We start from the raw sequence: 20,948 nt of genomic DNA, 5'->3' as shown, positions 1-20,948 counted from the left end.
CAAAGTAGCTAAGGATGCCATTTATTATTATATTTTCTTTTGAATATATTTTTGATATCTTTTGTTTTAGCATCACTGAGATTTCCCCCATATCTCTCTCTCTGAGTCACCTATTCTAACAAAGAATTTTTAAAAAGAGGAAGAAAAGAAAAATTTCAGCAAAACCAATTAACACAAAAAAAATCTGATGTTATATATAGTTAGTATATGTTTAAGATGGTACACAATTTAGACCAATTTTGAAAGAGGTACCTTTAAATAACTCTTAAATGTTTTCAATTAGTAAACCTAGTCTGCCCCCAATATAATGTAGATTTTATTAACTTATTCTGTATCCTTCAATTTGAAAGTAAAAATTCTCTTGGCCTGGAATCTATTTAGGGCCTTCAGGACAATTTTTCCACCAAAAGTACTCTTTCAGGCAGCCTCTATCAGTAATAGGACATACTTTAAGCTGCCTGCTTACTTCTAAGGAAAAAAACTCTTCCACTTTCCTTGTTTTCCTTCTCCATTTCTGTGAGGAAATTCACACGGATTTGTAATATGTTTATTCTGAGAAACCATCCCGAATTTTTTCTATACCGAAGATAATCTGACAGTTTACCAGATCCTCCCTCCATAATTTCCCTCTCCTCCTCTGATTCATCTTGGATCTACCTACTCATCATTTTACAAAGAAGGAAACTGAGGTCCTGAGAGAAGGCACTTGCTCAAGATCACATAATTATTTAGTGTCAACCTAGACTTTTGACAGAGAGTTCTTCCCACTACACCATACTTTTTCTCTGTGGTAAAGAGTAAAGATGTTTGGATAAAGACATATGGGTTTCCATCTTGCTCTGCTATGGACATTCCCTCTCTGAGTATCAATTTTCTCATCTCTAAGATGAGGATAAAAATAAATATAGCAGTTCTCTCACAGGTTGTTGTGAGGCTAAAAGGAGATAACAGATTTAATAATAAATTGTGAGCTACAAAGGACTATCTAAATGTAAGCTATTATGATTTTTAAAAAGTTTTGTCCTCCTATGGAAAGCTTGATAGGATACCCAAATAAGTTCTGTATTCTAAAATCATTCAAGGATGAAAAAAATAGATGGAAAATGGAACAAATTTGTCTGTATTTCTGTACTAATCTATTTTCATCATCAGTGTCAAGGGAACAGCTACATTTGGACTCTAATAATGAAGGGAGAAAGTCAAAGCTTTTGTTTGGGATGAGCCCCATAGCTAGCTACTTCACTTCTAGCCTGGGTAAGATAATGAGAACTAGTCTCGAAAAAAAAAAAATCATGTATTATAATAATAAAAATATCTAACATTTATATCATATTTACTATGTGCTAGGCACTGTGTTAAGCACTTTATAATTTTTATCTCACTTGAACCTCACAACAACCCTGGAAAGTAGATGCTATTATAATCCTCATTTTACAGATGAGGGAACTGAGGAAAACCAAGGATATTTGTATAGGGTCACACAATTAGTGTTAGAGACTGAATTTGATCTCAGATCTTCCTGATGCTCTATTTACTTCACTATCTCATTGTTTCATTGATATATTAATATATAAAAATTGAGAGTACATAAACAGATGTATTTGCTTACTTTGTCATCTTTTTAAAATCTTTATATTCTTGATAGAAAAAGAAGGGAAAGGGCATGCTTTTTCCAAAGGATTGCAATCAGATTGCATTTTTATAATTATGCATTTGACTGAAAAATGAAGAAACATAAGCTACCATGCAGTGATATTGTTTGTTGGTTACAAAAAAAAGATAGGACTCATTAAGAGAACCTAAAAGCCTGTCTTCTAGTAAGGAGTCTCTCCTACATAAGCTCTCCTCTTCTTTTGTTTTTTTCATCTCTTTCATTTCTCACCAACTCACTCCATTTACTCACCCCAAAAGAAGTCTTCCCTTGTCACAAATAAGCGTTTTTAAGCAAAACAAATAAACACTTTGATCATATCTGAAAATATGTGCCTCATTCTCATCCATCACCTCCCTGCCAAGAGGTGGGAGACATGCTTCATCAAACTTGGCATTATTGATCATGCATTGATCAGTATTCTAAAATTTTTCAGGGTTATTTTCCTTCGTATTATTATCATTATCATAATTTGTTCTTGTGGTTCTACTCATTTCATTCTGTATCAGTTCATTTGAGTATTCCCAAGATTCTCTGAATTCTTAATATTTGTTATTTTTTTATTATTTCTTATAAAGCAATAATAATTCATTACTTTCCATTAATTTTATTTTTAAATTACCAAGCATTTATTTTTCTTTCCATTATTTCTTATAAAAACAATAATAATTTATTACTTTCCATTAATTTTATTTTTAAATTACCAAGCATTTACTTTTCTTTCCATCTACCACCCAGTTTAAAAGGGAAAAAAAAGAAAAAACAAGACCTCTTATAATGTGTATAGTTAAGAAAAACAAATTGCAGCATTGTTCATGTTCAAAAATGTCTATCTAATTCTGCATCATGAATCTGTCATTACTCTGTCAGGAAGTGGGAAGCATAGTTCATCATCAGTCTTCTGGAATCATGGTTGATTGTGACATTGCTCAGAGTTCTTAAATTTTTGAAAAATGTTTGTCTTTACAATATCATTATTTTATAAATTCTTCTCCTACTTTTAGGTACTTCACTTTGCATCAATTTATACAAAGTCTTTACAGGTTTCTCTGAATTCGGTCCTCATTTCTTATCGCACAAAAACACTCCATCACATTTATATACCAAAATTTTTTTAGTTCATTTCCCAACTGATAGACTCTCTCTGAATTTCCAGTTCTTTGCTCAATTACATTCACATATCCCACTCCCTGTGTGGTTTTTTTCAACCACTCCCCAACTGATGGGTACCCAGTTTGTTTCCAATTCTTTCTGTTAAGCATATGTTAGGATCATACATGATACTTTGTTTTACTTATTAAATTGTATTTTTTATTTTTGTTGTTAAGTATTCCCAGTTATAATTTTTTATTTTTAAAATTCATTTTTTAAAAATTGAATTTCAAATTTTCACCCTGCCCACCTCACCCATTGAGAAGGCAAATAATATAATATCAATTATACATGTGAAATCATGCACATTATTTCCATGTTAGTCATGTTGTAAAAAAAAAAATGCAAAAAAGCAAGAGAAATAATGAAACTGAATAAAAAATATGCTTCAACCTGTGCTCAGAATTTGTCAGTTTCTTTCTCAAGGTAAATAGCATTTTTCATCCCAGGTCGTTTGGAATTGTTTTGGATCATTGTCTTGATCAGAATAGCTAAATCATTCAAAGTTGATCATTGTACAATATTATTGTTAGTGTATATAGTGTTCTTCTGGTTCTGCTCCCTTTGCCCTGCATAGTTTGTATAAGTCTTTCCAGTTTTTCTGAAATCATCCTGCTCTTCATTTCTTAGAGCACAATAGTATTCCATCACAATCATATACCATCTTTTGTTCAGCCATTCCCCAATTGATGGACAGCCCTTCAGTTTCCAGTTCTTTGCCACCACAAAAAGAATGCTAAAAATATTTTTGTATAAAAGCTTCTTCTTTTCTTTGATCTCTTTGAGATACAGACCTACTAGTGTTATTGCTGGATCAAAGGAAATGCAGAATTTTGTAGCCCTTTGGGCACTGTTCCAAATTGTTCTTTGGAATGGTTCAAACTCCTTCAACAATGCATATGTTCCATTTCTCCTCCAGAATTTGTCTTTTTCCTTTTCTGTTATGTTAGCCAATCTGATAGATATGAGTTGTTTTAATTTGCATTTCTCTAATCAATAGTGCTTTAGAGTATTTTTTCATATGACTATAGACAGTTTTGGTTTCTTTTGAAAATTGCCTATTCATATCCTTTGACAATTTATCAATTGGGAAATGATTCTTGTTTTCATAAATTTGACTTTGTTTTCTATATATTTGAGAAATGAGTTCTTTATCAGAGAAATTTGCTGTGAAAATCATTTCCAGCTTCTTGTTTTTCTCCTAATTTTGACTGTGATTTTGTTTGTGTAAACCCTTTTTAATTTCACGTATTCAAATTTATCCATTTTACTTCCCATATGTATTACACTTTATTAAATATAAACACAGAGATAACAATATGCAGTCACCCTCATGATTATTGATACTAAGTAATACATAAATTCATCTTTAACAAAGTTAGTAGCCATTGACACAGAGGATATCTTGTACAAAGTTCAAATGAAAGATTTCTTTATAGATGGTGAGATCCCCCAGATTTTCCTTTTTTTCTTCTTCTTTTTTTCAGATGACACTGAACTGATTACATCAAATTCTAGAACATTACAAGACCTCCTCAATGAGATTCTGATTTTCCAAAAATCCACCCAGGAAAAATTAAATGGTTGGAAAATTCTTATAGTCCAGATTGTGACAAATAGGTCCATTAAACTTAATTAGTGCATACCTGGGAGAGGCACTGCAAATGGAAAATGGATTTGCCTAGAATAGGAGAAGAGAGTAGGATGGATTGCATTTGGGAAATTACTCAACTTTTAACATTCCCTGTTTGCTCCCTTGTGCAAAGTTGCATCTGTTTAACCTAAACATTCTGTGGTTATATATTTTGAAAATACAGTCTTTGAGGAAGATACATTGAGGCAAAGAATGAGATATAAAAGTTCTCATTGACTCCTCCAAGTCTCTTGTGATTTTATATCATAGCTTCCAACAGTCTATATGTACTGGTTTAAAGAAGCCTGAACCTCTAAAAATCCCAATTGTCTTGGTTTATAAACTCTTAGATTTCTGCTATTAAAAGCAACCATCATCCTCACCTTCAAATCTCCAAAGCATCCATGAGAGACTTGAAAATATATACATATATACATACACATGCTTGAATGATTTAATAGGAATCACTTTGCTATATGACCTTCAAATTATTAACATCAAAAGAGGCATTAAATAGGGAGATATCTGTACACCAAAAGCGTTTGCCAGAATCATGGCATGTATTCAGTTCAAATCTAAATGAAAGACGGATTCCCCATGGATAGTGAGGTTCCTCAGATGCTTCTGTGTGTGTGTGACATTTTCTGCTTGCATCGAAGCCTGGAGCATGGCAGTTTCCTAAATGAACTCCACAGTCATGCTAAAGAGTTCAACTTAATTATCTACAAGTTGACGATAAGTGTCCATTGTCTAAATTGTGATACACATTTAGATGGACAGTCCATGAAGAGCCATCAGTTCACATAGCATCATAGATGCCACAGGTGGTCAGTGAAAGGAACTCAGAATTGGACTAGGGGAGGAGAATGGGTTGTATTGCTTTTGGGAGGTGGCAATGTTTTTAAATACCTGAAGCTATTCTCTGAAGCAGTGGTTCATCTTTTTTAATAGTAGTATTTTTTCCATGATGCAGTATGACCATGAGCCTAGGATGCCACAGTTTCTGAAGAATTAAAATGCAGGGTCAGTGGAGAGGAATGTAGTACACATGAGCAAGATGTAAACCATTGCCAACACAAGAATTGTGCAGGAAAAGTGATATAAAGGATATCATTACAGAATTATATAGAAAAAGAAAAAAAAAGAAAAACAGAAAAAAGATGGTCTGATCATTATAACAAGAGCAAGGTGATGACAGTTCTTGTACTCCACTGATATCCAGACAATGTCAAGATATCTAGAATAAGATCCCCAGCATTATAGGTAGATTTTTGTGAAAAATGAAATAATATATTTTACATAAAATAATAGAAATATTGTTTCTAATAATACAAAAAAGTATCATATAAATATCAATTATTATTAAGGGAGGTAATGGAGAAGAACCAGAATGGGCAAGCCATGGATAAGGGTATAGGTTCAAAACCTAGCTCTTCCACTTATTCCCGAGTGATCTTGGGCAAGACAGAACCTTTGTGGTACTGTTTCCTCATCCATAAAATGAGCAAGTTGGACTTAATGAATTCTGAGGTTCCTTCTGACTCTTAATTCTATGAGCCTCTAATTTATAATCTATCATTGGATGGAGTTCCGACTTCTAAAAGAGAATAGATAGATCAAACATGTGTGTATGCATGCATATATTTTTATGTCTTGTTCAAATATTATTAGATAGTTATCAGTACAGGAAAGAGATCATTTATGTGGGTTTGTAAGGTTGCGTACTCTCCCATTTGGCCAGATGATTTATTAGACACTTCTAGGTGTGAATCTTGAGCTGAGTGAGCCAGTCAATCACTATTGGCTGAAAAGATTAATACAGCTAGGTAGCACAGTAGCTACAGCATAGGACTTGGAGTCTAGGAGAACTAAACTAGCCGTGTGATTCTGGGCAAGTCACTCTCTGCCTTGGTTTTCTCATCTATAAAGGGGGATAATAATAGCACCTAGCTCCTATGATGATTGTAAGAATAAAATGAGATAGTAATTGTAAAACATTTAGCAAAGTACCTGGCACATGTAGGTGCTATATAAAAGCTATCATTATTATTATTAGTTTTTCATGACTTCAAGTCCAAAATTCTATCCATTGTATCACCTGACATCATCTGTTTAGGTTGTTCCATTGGGCAAGTTGACTATTCAAATGTTATAAGCAAAAGTAGTAGCTGAGTGGATATGAAAATTCATCATTATGGACCATCAAAAACATTGCAAAGTAAAATAATCAAACATAACTTATTGAATACAGCAGTACTGATCAATCTTAAATGTTATATATATGTATAAACTTAGCATTCTGAATTGTTTGGATCCAGGTATCCTTCATATTCTCCCTTTTCTTCCCCATTATACATACGCATTTTGCAAAGTCCATATGGAGAACCAGTAGTCCTTCTCCTGTTCCTACTTGTTTAGTCTACATGAAAAGTGACTGTTATGCAATCAGTGATACCCAAAAGCTTTCAGTGAATACTTTTGCCTCTAAGAGGCTGCTTTCACCCTGGTCCTTTCAGAGCCATCTGTGGTTACATATGTGGTATTTATATCCGTAGGACTAATGCTTAGTAGAGATGGGGATAGGGATAGGGACTGGACCTTGATATCCTTACTATAGAGAACTTCCAGGTGGAGATTACCTTCTCTGTAATTTATATAGTTTTAGAGAGCTATGTAGAACAGAGAGACTAAGGGATTTATGTAGGATCACATAGCCAATATGTGTCAAGGGTAGCATTTAAATGTAGGTTTTCCTGGCTCAATATTATTACGTTTTCTCCTCATTATCTCTTCCAACAGCGAATTCCTACTATCATAGGAAAATCCCTAATTGGAAATAATTATTTTGATATTTTAGGAACTGGAAGTAGCTCCAGACCTCCATAGAATACAAACATTGGCAGAAAATAAAACCTAATTGGTATCATTCCACTTGGATTGACAAGGTCATCATGTTGATGTTTATAGTGCCCATACCAATCACACCATACCAATGGTCAACATTGTAGGCATCTATCCATCATGTTAAAAACTCTGCAAAATTTAAGATATTGACCTCTGTTTTAACATGTAAACAAATTTAATTCTTTTTTAAATAGTATTTTATTTTTCCAAATGTATGTAAAGATAGTTTTCAGCATTCATTTTTGTAAAACTTTGTGTTGATAATTTTTCTCCCTCTATTCCTTATCTCCCCCCTCCTCAAGACAGCAAACAATCTGATATAGGTTAAATATGTGCGATTCTTTAAAACATATTTCTACATTTGTAATGCAGTGCAAAAAAAATCAAACCGAAAGGTAAAAAACCACAAGAAAAAAAAGTAAACAAGCAACAAAAGGTGAAAATTCTATGCTTCAATCTACCTTCAATTCCATAGTTCACTCTCTGGATGCAAATGACATTTTCCAATTCTATTGGAATTGCTTTGAATCACAGTGTTGTTGAAAAAAGGAAGTTGATTGCCACCATAATTGTTCATCACATAATCTTGTTGCCATGTACAAATGATCTCCTGGTTCTGATCATCAGTTCATGTAAATCTCTCCAGGTCTCTCTGTATTCATCCTGCTGGTCATCTCTTACAGAACAATAATCTTCCATAATATTCATACACCGTAACTTATTCAGCCATTCTCCAACTGATGGGCATTCATTCAATTTCTAGTTCCTTGCCATTAGAAAAGGGCTGCCATAAACCTTTTTGTGCATGTGGGTCCTTTTCCCTCTTTTATAATATCTTTGGGATAGATACCTAATAGTGGCCCTTCTGGGTCAAAGAGTATGCACAATTTTATAGCCCTTTGGGCATAGTTCCAAATTGTTCTCCAGAATAGTTGGGTCATTTCGCAACTTCAGCAACAATGCATTAGTGTCCCAGTTTTCCCATACCCTCTCCAACATTTATCATTATTTTTTCCTATTTCTTAGCCAGTTTGAGAGGTGTGAAGTGGTACCTCACAGTTGTCTTAATTTACATTTTTCTAGAGCATTTTTATATGACTAGAAATGGCTTTGATTTCTTCATCTGAAAATTGTCTGTTCATATTCTTTGACCCTAACAAACTTAATTCTTAACATCCTACCACAATAACTAAATCTAACAATCAAAACTATTTCCTAAATATGTAAAATGGAATATTAAAGAAAAAAGATCATATAAATCATTGCATTAAATCTCAGGCCTGGTAACTCTTGCAGAACTCTTTCACAGGATATACTGCAACATATCCAACATATAAAGGACTGCTTGCCATCTAGGGGAGGGGGTGGAGGGAGGGAGGGAAAAAAAAAATCGGAACAGAAACGAGTGTCAATATAAAGTAATTATTAAATAAAAATTAAAAAAATAAATAAATAAATAAATAAATAAATGGAATTAACCAAAAAAAAAAAAAAAAAAAAAGAACTCTTTCACATTCACAAGATCAGGAATGATCCTATGGATCTCCCAGGACTCCCTCATTGATGTGTTTATTTTATTCATTCCACAGGTATTTATTAAGCAGATACCATGCTAAGCTCTAGTGATAAAAAACAAACAAAACAAAACAAACAAACAAACAAACAAAAAACCCAGCTCCAGTCATCAGAGAAATTCCATTCTACTGGAAAGAAACAATATATGTACAATTAAATACAAACACATTTTGGAGGAGGCAGAGGGAAACTTGACAGCTATGGCCCTCCTGTACAGCTCTTCTACTGAATCAAGATTATTATAGTCTTCAGCTTCAGATCCCATACTGTACACTATACTTCCAACCAGGTTTCTGCTGCAATCAGGGAAAGAATGGTAAGCTAATGTTGTAGGAAAAGGAGGCACTGAGGTGTTAAATATTGTTTTCCGATTACAATTTTTATAAGGCAACATAAACCCTCTCCAATCTTACTTTACCCAATCAATTATAATAAGTTTTAATTTCCGGGTTGGGAGACCAATCAAAGATTTGTGACACTCCCAGGGGCACATCATCTGCTATAGCCCACTGGAGTTTAGAACCCCTGAGCTCAGGAGATTCTCCAGCCTCAGCATCCAAATAGCTGAGATTTCAGGCTTATACCACTGTGCTCAGTTGCTTGATAACTTCCCTTTGCAAGATAGAAACATTCTCTCTGAATACAGAGCCTGAGTCTTTTTTTGGTGGAGGGAGTCTCCCCTCATTTTTCCAATCCCTCTAAGGACTCTTGAAAAATTGACTTCCAGGACTTTGATTCTACTTGTTAAGCATTTGCTGAAATTGGGAAACAATTACCAACTCAATCTGTAATTCCTGAATTTAGCTTACTATTGTTATAACCACTTTCTTCTTCTCTGTCTGTGGGGACAACTTCTTGATCCCATAGGAGCACAGGAATGAATTGTGACTCGGGACTCTCTGGAGACCGCCACTCCTGATCTGGGAGATTGTCTGCTCTATGTGACTTAGTCTTATGTTATATCCCTTAATAGTTTCTGTTCCAATAACTCCCTTCTTGTTTCCACTTTTTCTTGGTTCATTAAGTAGCTTCTCTTATTGTGGCAAATAAATATACTTTCAAATCACTCATAGGAAAGCTATCAATTCAGCAAAAGTGCTACCTGTGTCACATTATAAGATTGGAGTGATGCTTTCTCAGTCTTTGGTTTTGAATTCTGTGAAACTTTCCTCTGGGCTTCAATTTATCTCAGTCTGGAAGCTTTGGATCAGTCGGATCTCAATGCAAGGTACCACATAGGCCAGTGAGTGCTGGCCAATGTCTTCCCTGGGCTTTTGGAGAGATGAAGTCTTAGTTTGCAGAAAGCTGTGGTGGTATCCAATGAGCCATCTCAATTTTTTATTTTTATCCTTTTATTGAAACCATCAATGCCGCTCTTGTGGAATGTGCCTGTTTAGGCAAGGGACAGTAGCTGACTTCCCCATTTCACCTCCAGAAGAAATCAAGATTATCCTACTGGCCACGCTGAATATTCATGTATTTTATGCATCCATGCATAGTATCAGCAGATTGTGTGATATGCATTGACTATATTGTAAAACATTTCATTTATCTACTTGATATGCCAATTTATAGAGCTTATATTTCTAAAATACATACAAATAGAGCTTTAATGTGCTTAAGGGGCAGGTAGGTGGCACAGTGGATAGAGTGCTGGGCCTAGAAACAGATAGACTCTTTTTCCTAAGTTCAAATCCAGCCTCAGACACTGACTAGCTGTGTGTCCCAGGACAAGTCATTTAATTCTGTTTGCCTCAGTTTCCTCATCTGTAAAATGAGTTGGAAAAGGGAATCGTTCCAGTACCTCTGCCAGGAAAACTCCTATAATGGAATTACAAAGAGTCAGACATAATTAAAAAATAACTGAGCAACAATAAATAATGTTTATCATTAACAAAACTTATCTTTCAAACCAAGATTCAAAGCGATTTCTTTCTCTACTGATCCCATTTTTAAAGAGATGAGAGGAGAAAGATTGATGTCCCCCAGAACACAACCACTTTGTTTTTGGAGGGGCTTTTTTTGGTGGTAATTGAGTTTAAGTGACTTTCCCAAGATCACACGGGTAGTAAATGTCTGAGGCAAGATTTTGATGAGGTCCTCCTTCGGGCCTGTGCTATATGCACTGTACCACCTAACTGTTCCTAACTGCTTGGCTTATGGATCAGTTCTGAACAGTCCAAGTCTGATTTAATCAGAGGGCCTAAATTTTAGCCCTGGCTCTGCCAATTACCTGTGTGATGCTGAACAAGCCATTCTCATTCTCTCTCCCTTTTCCTCCCCTTCATCTCAGTTTTCTTAATAATATTGGGTTGAATTAGATAATCTCCAAAGGGCAGCAAGGTGGCGCCATAGGACGCTGAAATTGCTGAGGCTGAAATCAGGAAAACTTGCAAAATTCAAATTAGCTTCAAATACCTACTGGCTGTGTGACCCTGCATGAGTCACTTTGTCCTGTTTGCCTCGGTTTCCTAATCTGTAAACAGAGCGGGAGAAGGGAATGGCAGATTAGTCCTATCTCTTCCAGGAAAACCCCAAACTGGATCATGGAGAGTCAGACACAACTTAAATGATTGAACAACAGGGCTCCCTCCAGAGTTAAATGATCCTATCACTTAGCCCCAGACTCAAGCTGTGAATAGAGCCAGGTCTTTGAGAGGTGGATATGAACAGAGCTGGAGAAATAAGTAAAGATACAAAAGATGGAAATAGTAATGTTGAAAGGTCTATGAAAAGGCAGATATATCATATGTTGGATTTAACGTATATTTTAATATGTATTGGATCACCTGCCATCTAGTGGAGGGGGTGGGGGAAAAGAGGAAAAAATTTGGAATAGAAGGGTTTTGCAAGGGACTCTGGGTAATTTTTCAACTACCCATATATATGTTTTGTTAAAAAAAAAAAAGGCTATAATAATAAATAAATAAATAATGAAAAAGGCAGGTATACTATTATATGGTCAGTGATCCTGTGAATTGATACATCCATTCCAGAAAATAATTTGGATTAATGTTAGAAAAATCATAAAAGTACTTCTACCTTTTGACTCAGAGATCATTCTTCTGAGTAACTCAAGAAGAACAAAGACAGAAAGTTTCCATATACAGTGTGACCCAAAAATCTTAGTTCAAGCAAAGAATTTTGTTTTTTTATAATATTTTATTTTTCCAAATACATGCAAAGATAATTTTCAACATTCACCTCTGCAAAACCTTGTCTTCCAAATTTTTCTCCCTCCTACCTTCCCTTCCTGCCTCCCCAAGACAGCAAACAATCTGATATAGGTTAAATATGTCCAATTTTTTAGAACATATTTCCATATTTGTCATGCTATGCACGAAAAATCAAATCAAATGGGAAGAAGTCACGAGAAAAAAAAATATATAAGCAAACAAACAAGAACAAAAAAAGGTGGAAATACTATGCTTTGATCTACATTCAGCCTCCATGGTTTTCTTTCTGAATGCAGATGGCACTTTCAATCCCAAGTAAGACTTTTGTTTTAAAAGCTTAAAAGTCTCAGTTTGGTTTTAAACTATTAAAACAAAAGCCTTAGTGTGCACTATTTTGGGGATTTTGGGGATACTCTATATTTGGGAACTTTCTGAATTTGTCCTCCTTGAGGTAGATACTCAGCAGAAGGATTCCTTGTACTGAGTTTGCCACAATATTTAGCAGTTTTTCAGGCAGCCAAAAACTGGAAAAATGGGCACTCACTGCCTGAGGAATGAATTACTGAACAAATTATGGCAAATGTAATAAATGTAATAAAATATGAATCCCTTGTTAAAAAACAAGGAATGTAAGTAATTCATAGACTTAGAAGATTTACATAAACTGATGCAGAATGAAACAAACAGAAACCAAAAACAAAGATCCTTAAAATTATAGTGTTTGGCTTCTTTTTTAGCATTATTTTCCTTTCTACTGTTACAGTTATTGTGTATAATTTTGGCTCTAGAATGGATGAGGAAATATTGACATATTATCTTCTTCCTTTCTTTAGAAAGAGAGAAAAGATCTTGAGTATAGAATGATACATACAATGTCAAAAACAAACAAACAGAGTGGGGCTGGAGATTAGCCCTTGAAGGCTCCTCCCTTTCTGTTCCCTGAGCTTACTGGCTCTACCTGAAGGCGATGACCATTTCTCCCTAAGGGCCTTCTTTTCCCAGTCAGCTGTGGTTGTAGAGAACAAGAACAGGCCCAGCCTTCTTTCTACCTTCCCCCTCCTTCATCTTTTCTGTCACTTCCAGGATACTGGAGTTTTCCTTGTTGGGTTTGAGCAGGCAGAGCCTGAGCAAGTCAGGGGACTGAAGAAAAGACCTTTGTAATCTTGGGCTGATCATTTCTCTGTGAGTCTCAGTTTCCTCATTTGAATGAGGTGGCTGAATGGCACAATAGATAGAGCAATAGACTGGAGTCAGGATTCCAGACTCGGACATATTTATTAGTTCTGTGACTGGGTAGTCCCTTTATTTCTCTCTGCCTCTGTTTCTTTAACTGTAAAATGGGGACAATAATTGCACCACCTCCCAGATTGTTATTAGGATCAGATGAGATATTATTTGTAAAGTACTAGCACAGAGTCTGTCCCATAGTAGATTAGGGTTAGTAGTTGTAGTACTAAGTATCAAACAAATGCTTTGTCTCTTTCAACTCAAAATAATCCTGTGAGTTGATGACTGGATTTGGGGAAGGGGGAGAATCCTGGACCTCTACTTCCTGGAAGGGAAGGAAGTGGTGGTCTGGCTTAGGGGCCAACCCTGGTCCCACCTATCTTAGAACAGTGCGTCAGAAAGAGACTGAAAGATGATACAGGTTAGGGATTAGAGAACTGGGGGAACCAGGGCTAGGGGAGGGAAAGACAGTCAGGAGGAAGCAGAGAAGGCAGTTGCTGGGAGCTAAGTGGAAGCATCACCCTAAGGCAGCTTCTCTGATGTAAGTGAATTCTCAAGGAGGACTTGGGGTAGCAGGAGGGGAGCCCGCAACGGGCAGGAGGAATTCTAATATCTCCTCCCTTCTCTTCCCACCCTCTCTGTCCCCCAGATCCAGACTCTTTCCTGAAGTCTGCCCGGCTACAGCAACTACCCTCATCCTCTTCAGAGATGGGCAGCCAGGATGGGTCCCCTCTGAGGGAGACCAGCAAGGACCCCTTTGCAGCTGCAGCAGAGTGTTCCTGCCGCCAAGATGGGCTCACCGTCATTGTCACAGCCTGCCTCACCTTTGCCACCGGGGTCACAGTGGCCCTCGTCATGCAGATCTACTTTGGGGATCCCCAGGTGAGACTGGGAAGAGGCAGATTAGGGGAAAACCCAGGGAGGCCTGAAGGAGGAAAAAAGATGTGGGAGTTAAAGGGAGAGGAGTGGGCTGTGGGTGGGGTGGTATCTAGGGATCTAGGGGCAGGGAGCTGACTAGGATATTTGGAAGGAAGGAGTTGGAATGCCATAGTGAGGAGACCAAGAACTGGCAGAATAACCTTAGTTCAAAAGACAATTATTAAACACCTACTGTGTGCCCAGCCCAGCTCTATGCTCAGGCATGGAAAGATTTTAGGGGAAGAGAGACTTACCTAGGTGAGGAGGAGGTTGGGATCATCCTTGACCCCCAAACATGGGTAGTTTTTTCCTCTGCCCCCCTGGCTTCAGTTTTACCATCTAGAATAGAGAATTAGTATGAGGAAGAGATATTTCACAAGAATATGCTCCTGTCCCTCCCTTTAAATCTCCTTTCCCCGATTTCTCCCTCAGATCTTTCACCAAGGAGCAGTTGTCACAGATGCTGCCCATTGCACTGCGCTGGGCATCGAGGTCCTGAGTAAAGGGGGCTCTTCTGTGGATGCTGCCGTGGCTGCTGCCTTGTGTGCTGGCGTTGTTGCTCCTCACAGCTCTGGCCTTGGTGGGTAAGTAACTTTCCATCTAAATTTACTCCTCAGATTCCCGCAATTATCCTAGTTCCTCCCCAATTTCTAATCCTCCAGTCAGTGCCCAAGAGGGACCCAACTGCTCTCCCAAGAGTCTCTTAATCAGTCCCTCAGGTCCCTCCAATGATCCTTCATCATTATTCTCCAAATAATAATTGGGCTCTCCCAATTATCCGCCCCAGATTCCTCTGTCAGCAGCCTCCATTTCCCTGATTAGCACCCCCAGAGTCCTCCAGTTGTCTCCCCTATTCTCTTTCAGCTGATCATCCAGGGCATTCCCTTGCTTGTACACAAGCCCTGTTCAGATTCCCGGGAAGGAGGGTGGGCAGGTAGGCCTTAGCTACTCCTCTCCAGCCCTTCAGAATTGGAACTTGGTGTAAAAGCCAGCTCATTTGGGAGCTGATGTCCAGGGTCTAAAGTCTTCTCCCTTACATAAGCCAGCCCCAGGGGGTGGGAGCGAGGGCCAGGACAGGTGCAGGAAATTGGCAGGCACCCAGTCTCTGGCCCCCTAGGATTGGCCCAGTGCCCTCCTCTGGCCGGTTCCTGCTAATCTGGGATTAAAATATTGGGTGACTTGGTGGGGAGAACCTCCTCAGGCCTGCTTTGGAGAGAGCCAGCACCCTTCCCCCACCTCCCTTATTAATCTGGCCAACCCCTCCCGTGTCTTAGAAGCAGGGCCAGGAGACAGTGGGGTACGGTGTGTATGTGTACGGGGGGTAACTCATTATTTCTCCTTGTTCTCCGATACAACTTGTATTGGATATTGGAATATTCCCTTGCCCTCTGTTTCTGCTCTCCTCCCTCCCACCCAGGGGTGGAGTGATGCTTGTCCATGACATCCGGAGAAATGAGAGCCGCCTGATAGACTTCCGGGAGACAGCTCCTGGTGCCCTTCGAGAGGAAGCCCTGCAAAGATCCTGGGAGACCAAGGTGGGGGCCGCAGGGGAGGGGCTCCCATCCCCTTCCCTTCTGTCACCGAAATCAATTTCTGAGCACTCTGTATGTGCCAGGCTGCTCCACATTTACTATGTGCCATGCTACTGGGCACCTGTGGTGTCCAAGGCTCGTGTGAGCTGACCCCGCCTGGCTTCCTCCTCAATTCACATTATTCAAACCCTTTCCCTCACTATCTCCTCCTTCACTCCAAGCTCAAATGAAGAAGTGTTTCTTCTCCATGCAAAAGCCACATTCTTTACATGTGGGTCCCTTCCTCTACCTGTCTTCTCTAGCCAATAATTTACATTTTCTCTCTTATATCCAGTCTATCTGCTAGCACCTTTCCTGCTGCCGACTAACATACCCAATGTCTCCCCATCCCTCAAAACAAAAACAAAAACCCCTCACTTGATCTTATCATTCCTACCTGCCCATCAGCTCGTGTCCCACATATGTCCTCTCCATATGGCTAAACTTGAGAAAGTTATCTACATTTGGTGCCTCCCCCTTCCTCCCCTCTCCCTTTCTTTAAACATTCTGTAATCTGGCTTCTGATTTCATTCAACTAAATAAACTTGCTGTCTCCAAAACTACCAATAATCTCTTACTTGCCAAATCTGATGGCCTTTTCTCTAGCCTGATCTTTCACTTAAAAGTACTTAATACCATTGAGTACCTTATTTCAGATACTCTTCCCTTTCTAAGTTTTTGTTAAATTGTTCCCTCTTGGTTTTCTTCTTATGTGTCCAACTGCTCTTTCTTTGTCTCCTTTGCTAGTGTCCTAAGTCATCATCTTTTTTCCATTACACTCTCATTTGGTTCAGTTAGCATCTCTGTGCAGAAAATTCTCAGATTTATATACCCAGCCTTCATCTCTTTCCTGAGCTATAATCACATATTTCTAAAAGTCTCTTGCACAACTTGAATTGGATGTGTCCAAGACATCTTAAACTCAACATATCCAAAGTGGAACTTTATCATTTCCTCTTCTCAATTTTCCTATTACTGTTGAGGGCACTACCATGTTACTGGGCCCCTAGGATTTAGTGTTATCCCCATCTCCTTACTTATATTATCTTGTCAATGTGAAACTTTGTTATTCCTGCCCTTCTAGCATTTCTTATCTGTTTCCCCTTGTCTTAGCTCATACAGCCATAACACTAGTTCAGGCCCTCATCACTTGGACTATTGGAATAGCCTTCTGTAAGATCTTGCTTTCTCGAGTACCTCCTTACTCCAGTCTACTCTCTATTGAATTACTCAATTCTTTTTTTAATATTATTATCTTTTTCTCAATTACATGTAAACAAAATTTTAAACATTTTTTAAAATTTTGAGCTGTAAATTCTTTTCCTCCCCTTCTTCAAGAAGGCAAGTAATTTGATATAGATTCTATATGTCCAGTCATGCAAAAACATTTTCATAATAGCCACATTGCAAAAGAAAATGCAGACCAAACCAACTAATCAATCAACCCAGGAATAATTAAGAAAGTTAAAGGGAAAAAAATAAGCTTCAGTCTGCATTTAGATGTCATCATCTCTGTCTCTGGATAGCATTTTTCATCATGAATCTTTTAGAAATGTCTTGAATCATTGTACTACTGAGAATAGCTAAATCATTCATAGTTGATCATCATATATTTTTTAATTAAAGCTTTTTATTTTTCAAAACATACACATGGACAGTTCTTTAATATTAGCCCTTGCAAAACCTTGTGTTCCATTTTTCCCTCCTTTCCCCCACACCCTCCCCTAGATGGCAAGTAGTCCAATATAGATCATCATACACTATTGCTGATACTGTGTACAATGTTCTTCTGGTTCTGTTCGCTTTTTTAGTTCATTAGTTTATTAGTGCATTAGTTCATGTAAATCTTGCCAGGTTTGTTTGTTTTTTTTTTAACTATCCTTCTCTTCATTCTTCGAGTACAATAGCATTCCATGACAATTATATATTACTACTTATTTAGTCATTTGTCAATGGGTATCTCCTCAATTTCCAATACCTTGCCACCACAAAAAGATCGGCTGTAGATATTTTTGTACACATAGGTCCTTTTCCTTTTCCTTTTTAAAAAAATCAGTTTGAAATACAAATATTACGCAAGTATAATCTATATCAAATTACCTGCCTTTTTAAGGAGGTGGAAGGGAAAGAATTTAGAGCTCAAATTCTTTTTTAAAAAATTGTTTATATATTACTGAGAAAAAGATAAAATACCTAATGGTGGTATTGCTGGATCAAAGAGTATGCACAGCTTTATAACCCTTTAGGCAAAGTTCCAAATTTTTCTCCAGAAAGCTTGGACTAATTCACAGCTCCACCAATAAATAGTGCATTAGTATCCCTACTTTATTTATTTATTTATTTTTTTAAATAACTTTTTATTGACAGAATCCATGCCGGGTAATTTTTTACAGCATTATCCCTTGCATTCACTTCTGTTCCGATTTTTCCCCTCCCTCCCTCCACCCCCTCCCCTAGATGACAAGCAGTCCTATATATGTTAAATATGTTGCAGTATATCCTAGATACAATATATGTTTGCAGAACCGAACAGTTTTCTTGTTGCTCAGGGAGAATTGAATTCAGAAGGTATAAATAACCAGGGAAGAAAAACAGAAATGCAAGCAGTTTATAGTCATTTCCCAGTGTTCTTTCTTTGGGTGTAGCTGCTTCTGTCCATCTTTGATCAATTAAAGCTCTCTTTATCGAAGAGATCCACTTCCATCAGAATACATCCTCAAACAGTATTGTTGTTGAGGTATATAATGATCTCCTGGTTCTGCTCATTTCACTTAGCATCAGTTCATGTAAGTCTTGCCAGTCCTCTCTGTATTCATCCTGTTGGTCATTCCTTACAGAATAATATTCCATAACATTCATATACCACAATTTACTCAACCATTCTCCAATTGATGGGCATCCATTCATTTTCCAGCTTCTAGCCACTACAAACAGGGCTGCCTTTTCAGTTTTTGTCATGTTAGGCAATCTGATAAATATGAAGTGGTACCTCAGAATTATTTTAATTTGCAATTCTCTAATTAATAGTGCTTTAGGGTATTTTTCATATGTTATAAATAGCTTTGGAATCTCCTTCTAGAAATTGCTTGTTCACACCCTTTGAGTGTGAACTCAAAGCTACTTATGTTCTCCACTCCCATCTTTGTTGTTTTTCAGTCATTTCAGTCAGATCTGATTCTTTTTGACCCCATTTGGAGTTTTCTTGGCAGAGATACTGGAATGGTTTGCCATTTCCTTGTCTAGCTCATTTTACAGATGAGGAAACTGAGGCAAACAGAGTTAAGTGATTTGCCCAGGGTTACACAGCTAGTGTAGAAGACCTATTTGAACTCAGAAAGACGAGTCTTTTTGATTCCAGGTCCAGCATTCCATCCACTGCTCCACTTAGCAGCCCCTTCCTTCCATCTACCCTGTATGTATGTTTTATATACCATATTGCCTCTCCTATTAGATTGTGAGTTCCTGAACGCAGGAACTATTTTTGTCTTTCTTTGTATCCCTAGTGCTTAGCACAGTGCTTGACACATAGGAGACGCTCAATAAATGCACGCTGATTGCCTAAGCATACTGTATGTCTGGCTGCATTATACCTGTACATGTTTGCTGGCTAGTTACTGTATGTAGGATGAGCATTGCCCGGGCATGTGTACCTGCTGTGTGCCTAATATATGCAAGGCTACTGTAGAACTGACATACTGATGAATCTTGGGGGTTCCTTGGGGCTGTGGGCTCTTTAGAGCTCAGTCTAGCCCCTCCCCTTCTAGTGACTTGGTCTCCTTTTTCCTTTGATCACTTCGTCTGACCCAGCCGGGTCTCCTTGTGGGGATCCCAGGAATGGCCAAGGGGCTATATGAAGCTCATCAGCTCTATGGAAGGTAAGTGGAAGGGTCACATCAGGGGCTTCCCCCTCCCCCCCACCTCCCTACCCACTGAATATTTCATTCTCTTTCCTAGAGAATTATCCTGTCTTGAGTTTCCTCTTCCTATATCTGTCCCCTCCCTAAATTCCCACTTTTGCCCCCACTTTCTCTTTCCCTACTCTCCATCTCATTTCAAATTCCTCCTCCTTTAGCTTGGGCCCCAGCATCCTTGGAATCCCCTTTTTTTTTTCCTCCTTTCAGTTCTCATTCCTATGGGTCAGCTCCTTCCATTCTCCTCCCTTGTTCTGGGGGTCTTTTCTCCTTCTCTCTCACCATGTTCTCAACCTTCTCTTCCTCAGGCTGCCCTGGTCCAAGGTTCTGGCCTTCGCCTCAGCTGTAGCTCAGGACGGCTTCAATGTGACCCATGATCTTGGTCAGTCAGGGGCCTTGGAGGTGGGTGGTGAGGCTGCAAAGGGGCTGGGAAGAGAGGGCAGGAGCCTGGAGGCTCTTGTTGGCACTGTGTTGGCAAAAGTAGTGAAGTGTTCTCTGGGATCTTAGAATGGTCAGGGTGGGAGAGGCTCAAGCCTAAGGTGCCTTCCTTGTGCTTTCAGCCCGGGCCATTGTAGAACAGCCTGTACCCAATGCTTCCGAGCGTTTCCGGGAGACCTTCTTTCCTGAAGGCCAGCCTTTGGGACCTGGCACATTTGTGCGGAGGCCGGACCTGGCAGCTGTTCTGAATTCTCTGGGCTCTGCAGGGGCCACAGCTTTCTATGGGGGTGGCAACCTCACCCAAGAGATGGTTTCGGAGGTGAGCATGGGACAAGCCAGGTGGGGAGAAGTAATAGAAGCGTGGACCAACAAAGCTCTGAGAGTCCAGTCATTTTACTCATAACTACATTGAAGCTCAGAGAAAGAAGGGGACTTCTCCCAGTTTGGAGCAAGTTAGTGGCAGAATCAGGACTAGATCCCAGGATACCTAACACTAATCCAAGGATTTTTCCACTTCTGTGCTCTTGGATTCAAAAAAATGTCTGAGACATTTTTAAAGGCTTTAAGAGTCTTAGGGGAAAAGATCAAGGAGTCTTTGGGGAGAGAGATGTGATCTTCACCAAAGTGGGGAATGAGATAAGAGGAAACAGTCTCTTAGAAGTTATAAATCTGGAGCCTAAAAACACCTAAGAAGCCCCACATTTTATAGGTGAGGAAATTATGGATGATCCATATCAAACTCAGGTGCTCCAACTCAGTCAGTGGTTTTTCTGCTGGGTCCCAATTTCTGAG

General features: G+C 38.4%; 1 protein-coding gene across 1 annotated transcript in view; it reads left to right on the top strand.

The window, feature by feature from the left end:
- GGT7 (gamma-glutamyltransferase 7) overlaps positions 1-20,948 on the top strand; it is a 42,294-nt gene that overhangs the window by 3,959 nt on the left and 17,387 nt on the right. The window contains exons 2-7 of the mRNA XM_051979165.1: positions 13,968-14,200; positions 14,669-14,820; positions 15,654-15,771; positions 19,615-19,682; positions 20,027-20,100; positions 20,279-20,475. Coding sequence (XP_051835125.1) covers positions 13,968-14,200; positions 14,669-14,820; positions 15,654-15,771; positions 19,615-19,682; positions 20,027-20,100; positions 20,279-20,475 — 842 coding nt within the window. The remainder of the gene's footprint in view (positions 1-13,967; positions 14,201-14,668; positions 14,821-15,653; positions 15,772-19,614; positions 19,683-20,026; positions 20,101-20,278; positions 20,476-20,948) is intronic.

Source organism: Antechinus flavipes, chromosome 2 (genome assembly GCF_016432865.1).
Source record: "Antechinus flavipes isolate AdamAnt ecotype Samford, QLD, Australia chromosome 2, AdamAnt_v2, whole genome shotgun sequence".
NCBI classification, from domain to species: domain Eukaryota; kingdom Metazoa; phylum Chordata; class Mammalia; order Dasyuromorphia; family Dasyuridae; genus Antechinus; species Antechinus flavipes.
Note: the sequence above shows the minus strand (reverse complement) of the source record. Positions and strands in the feature narration are given on the sequence as shown.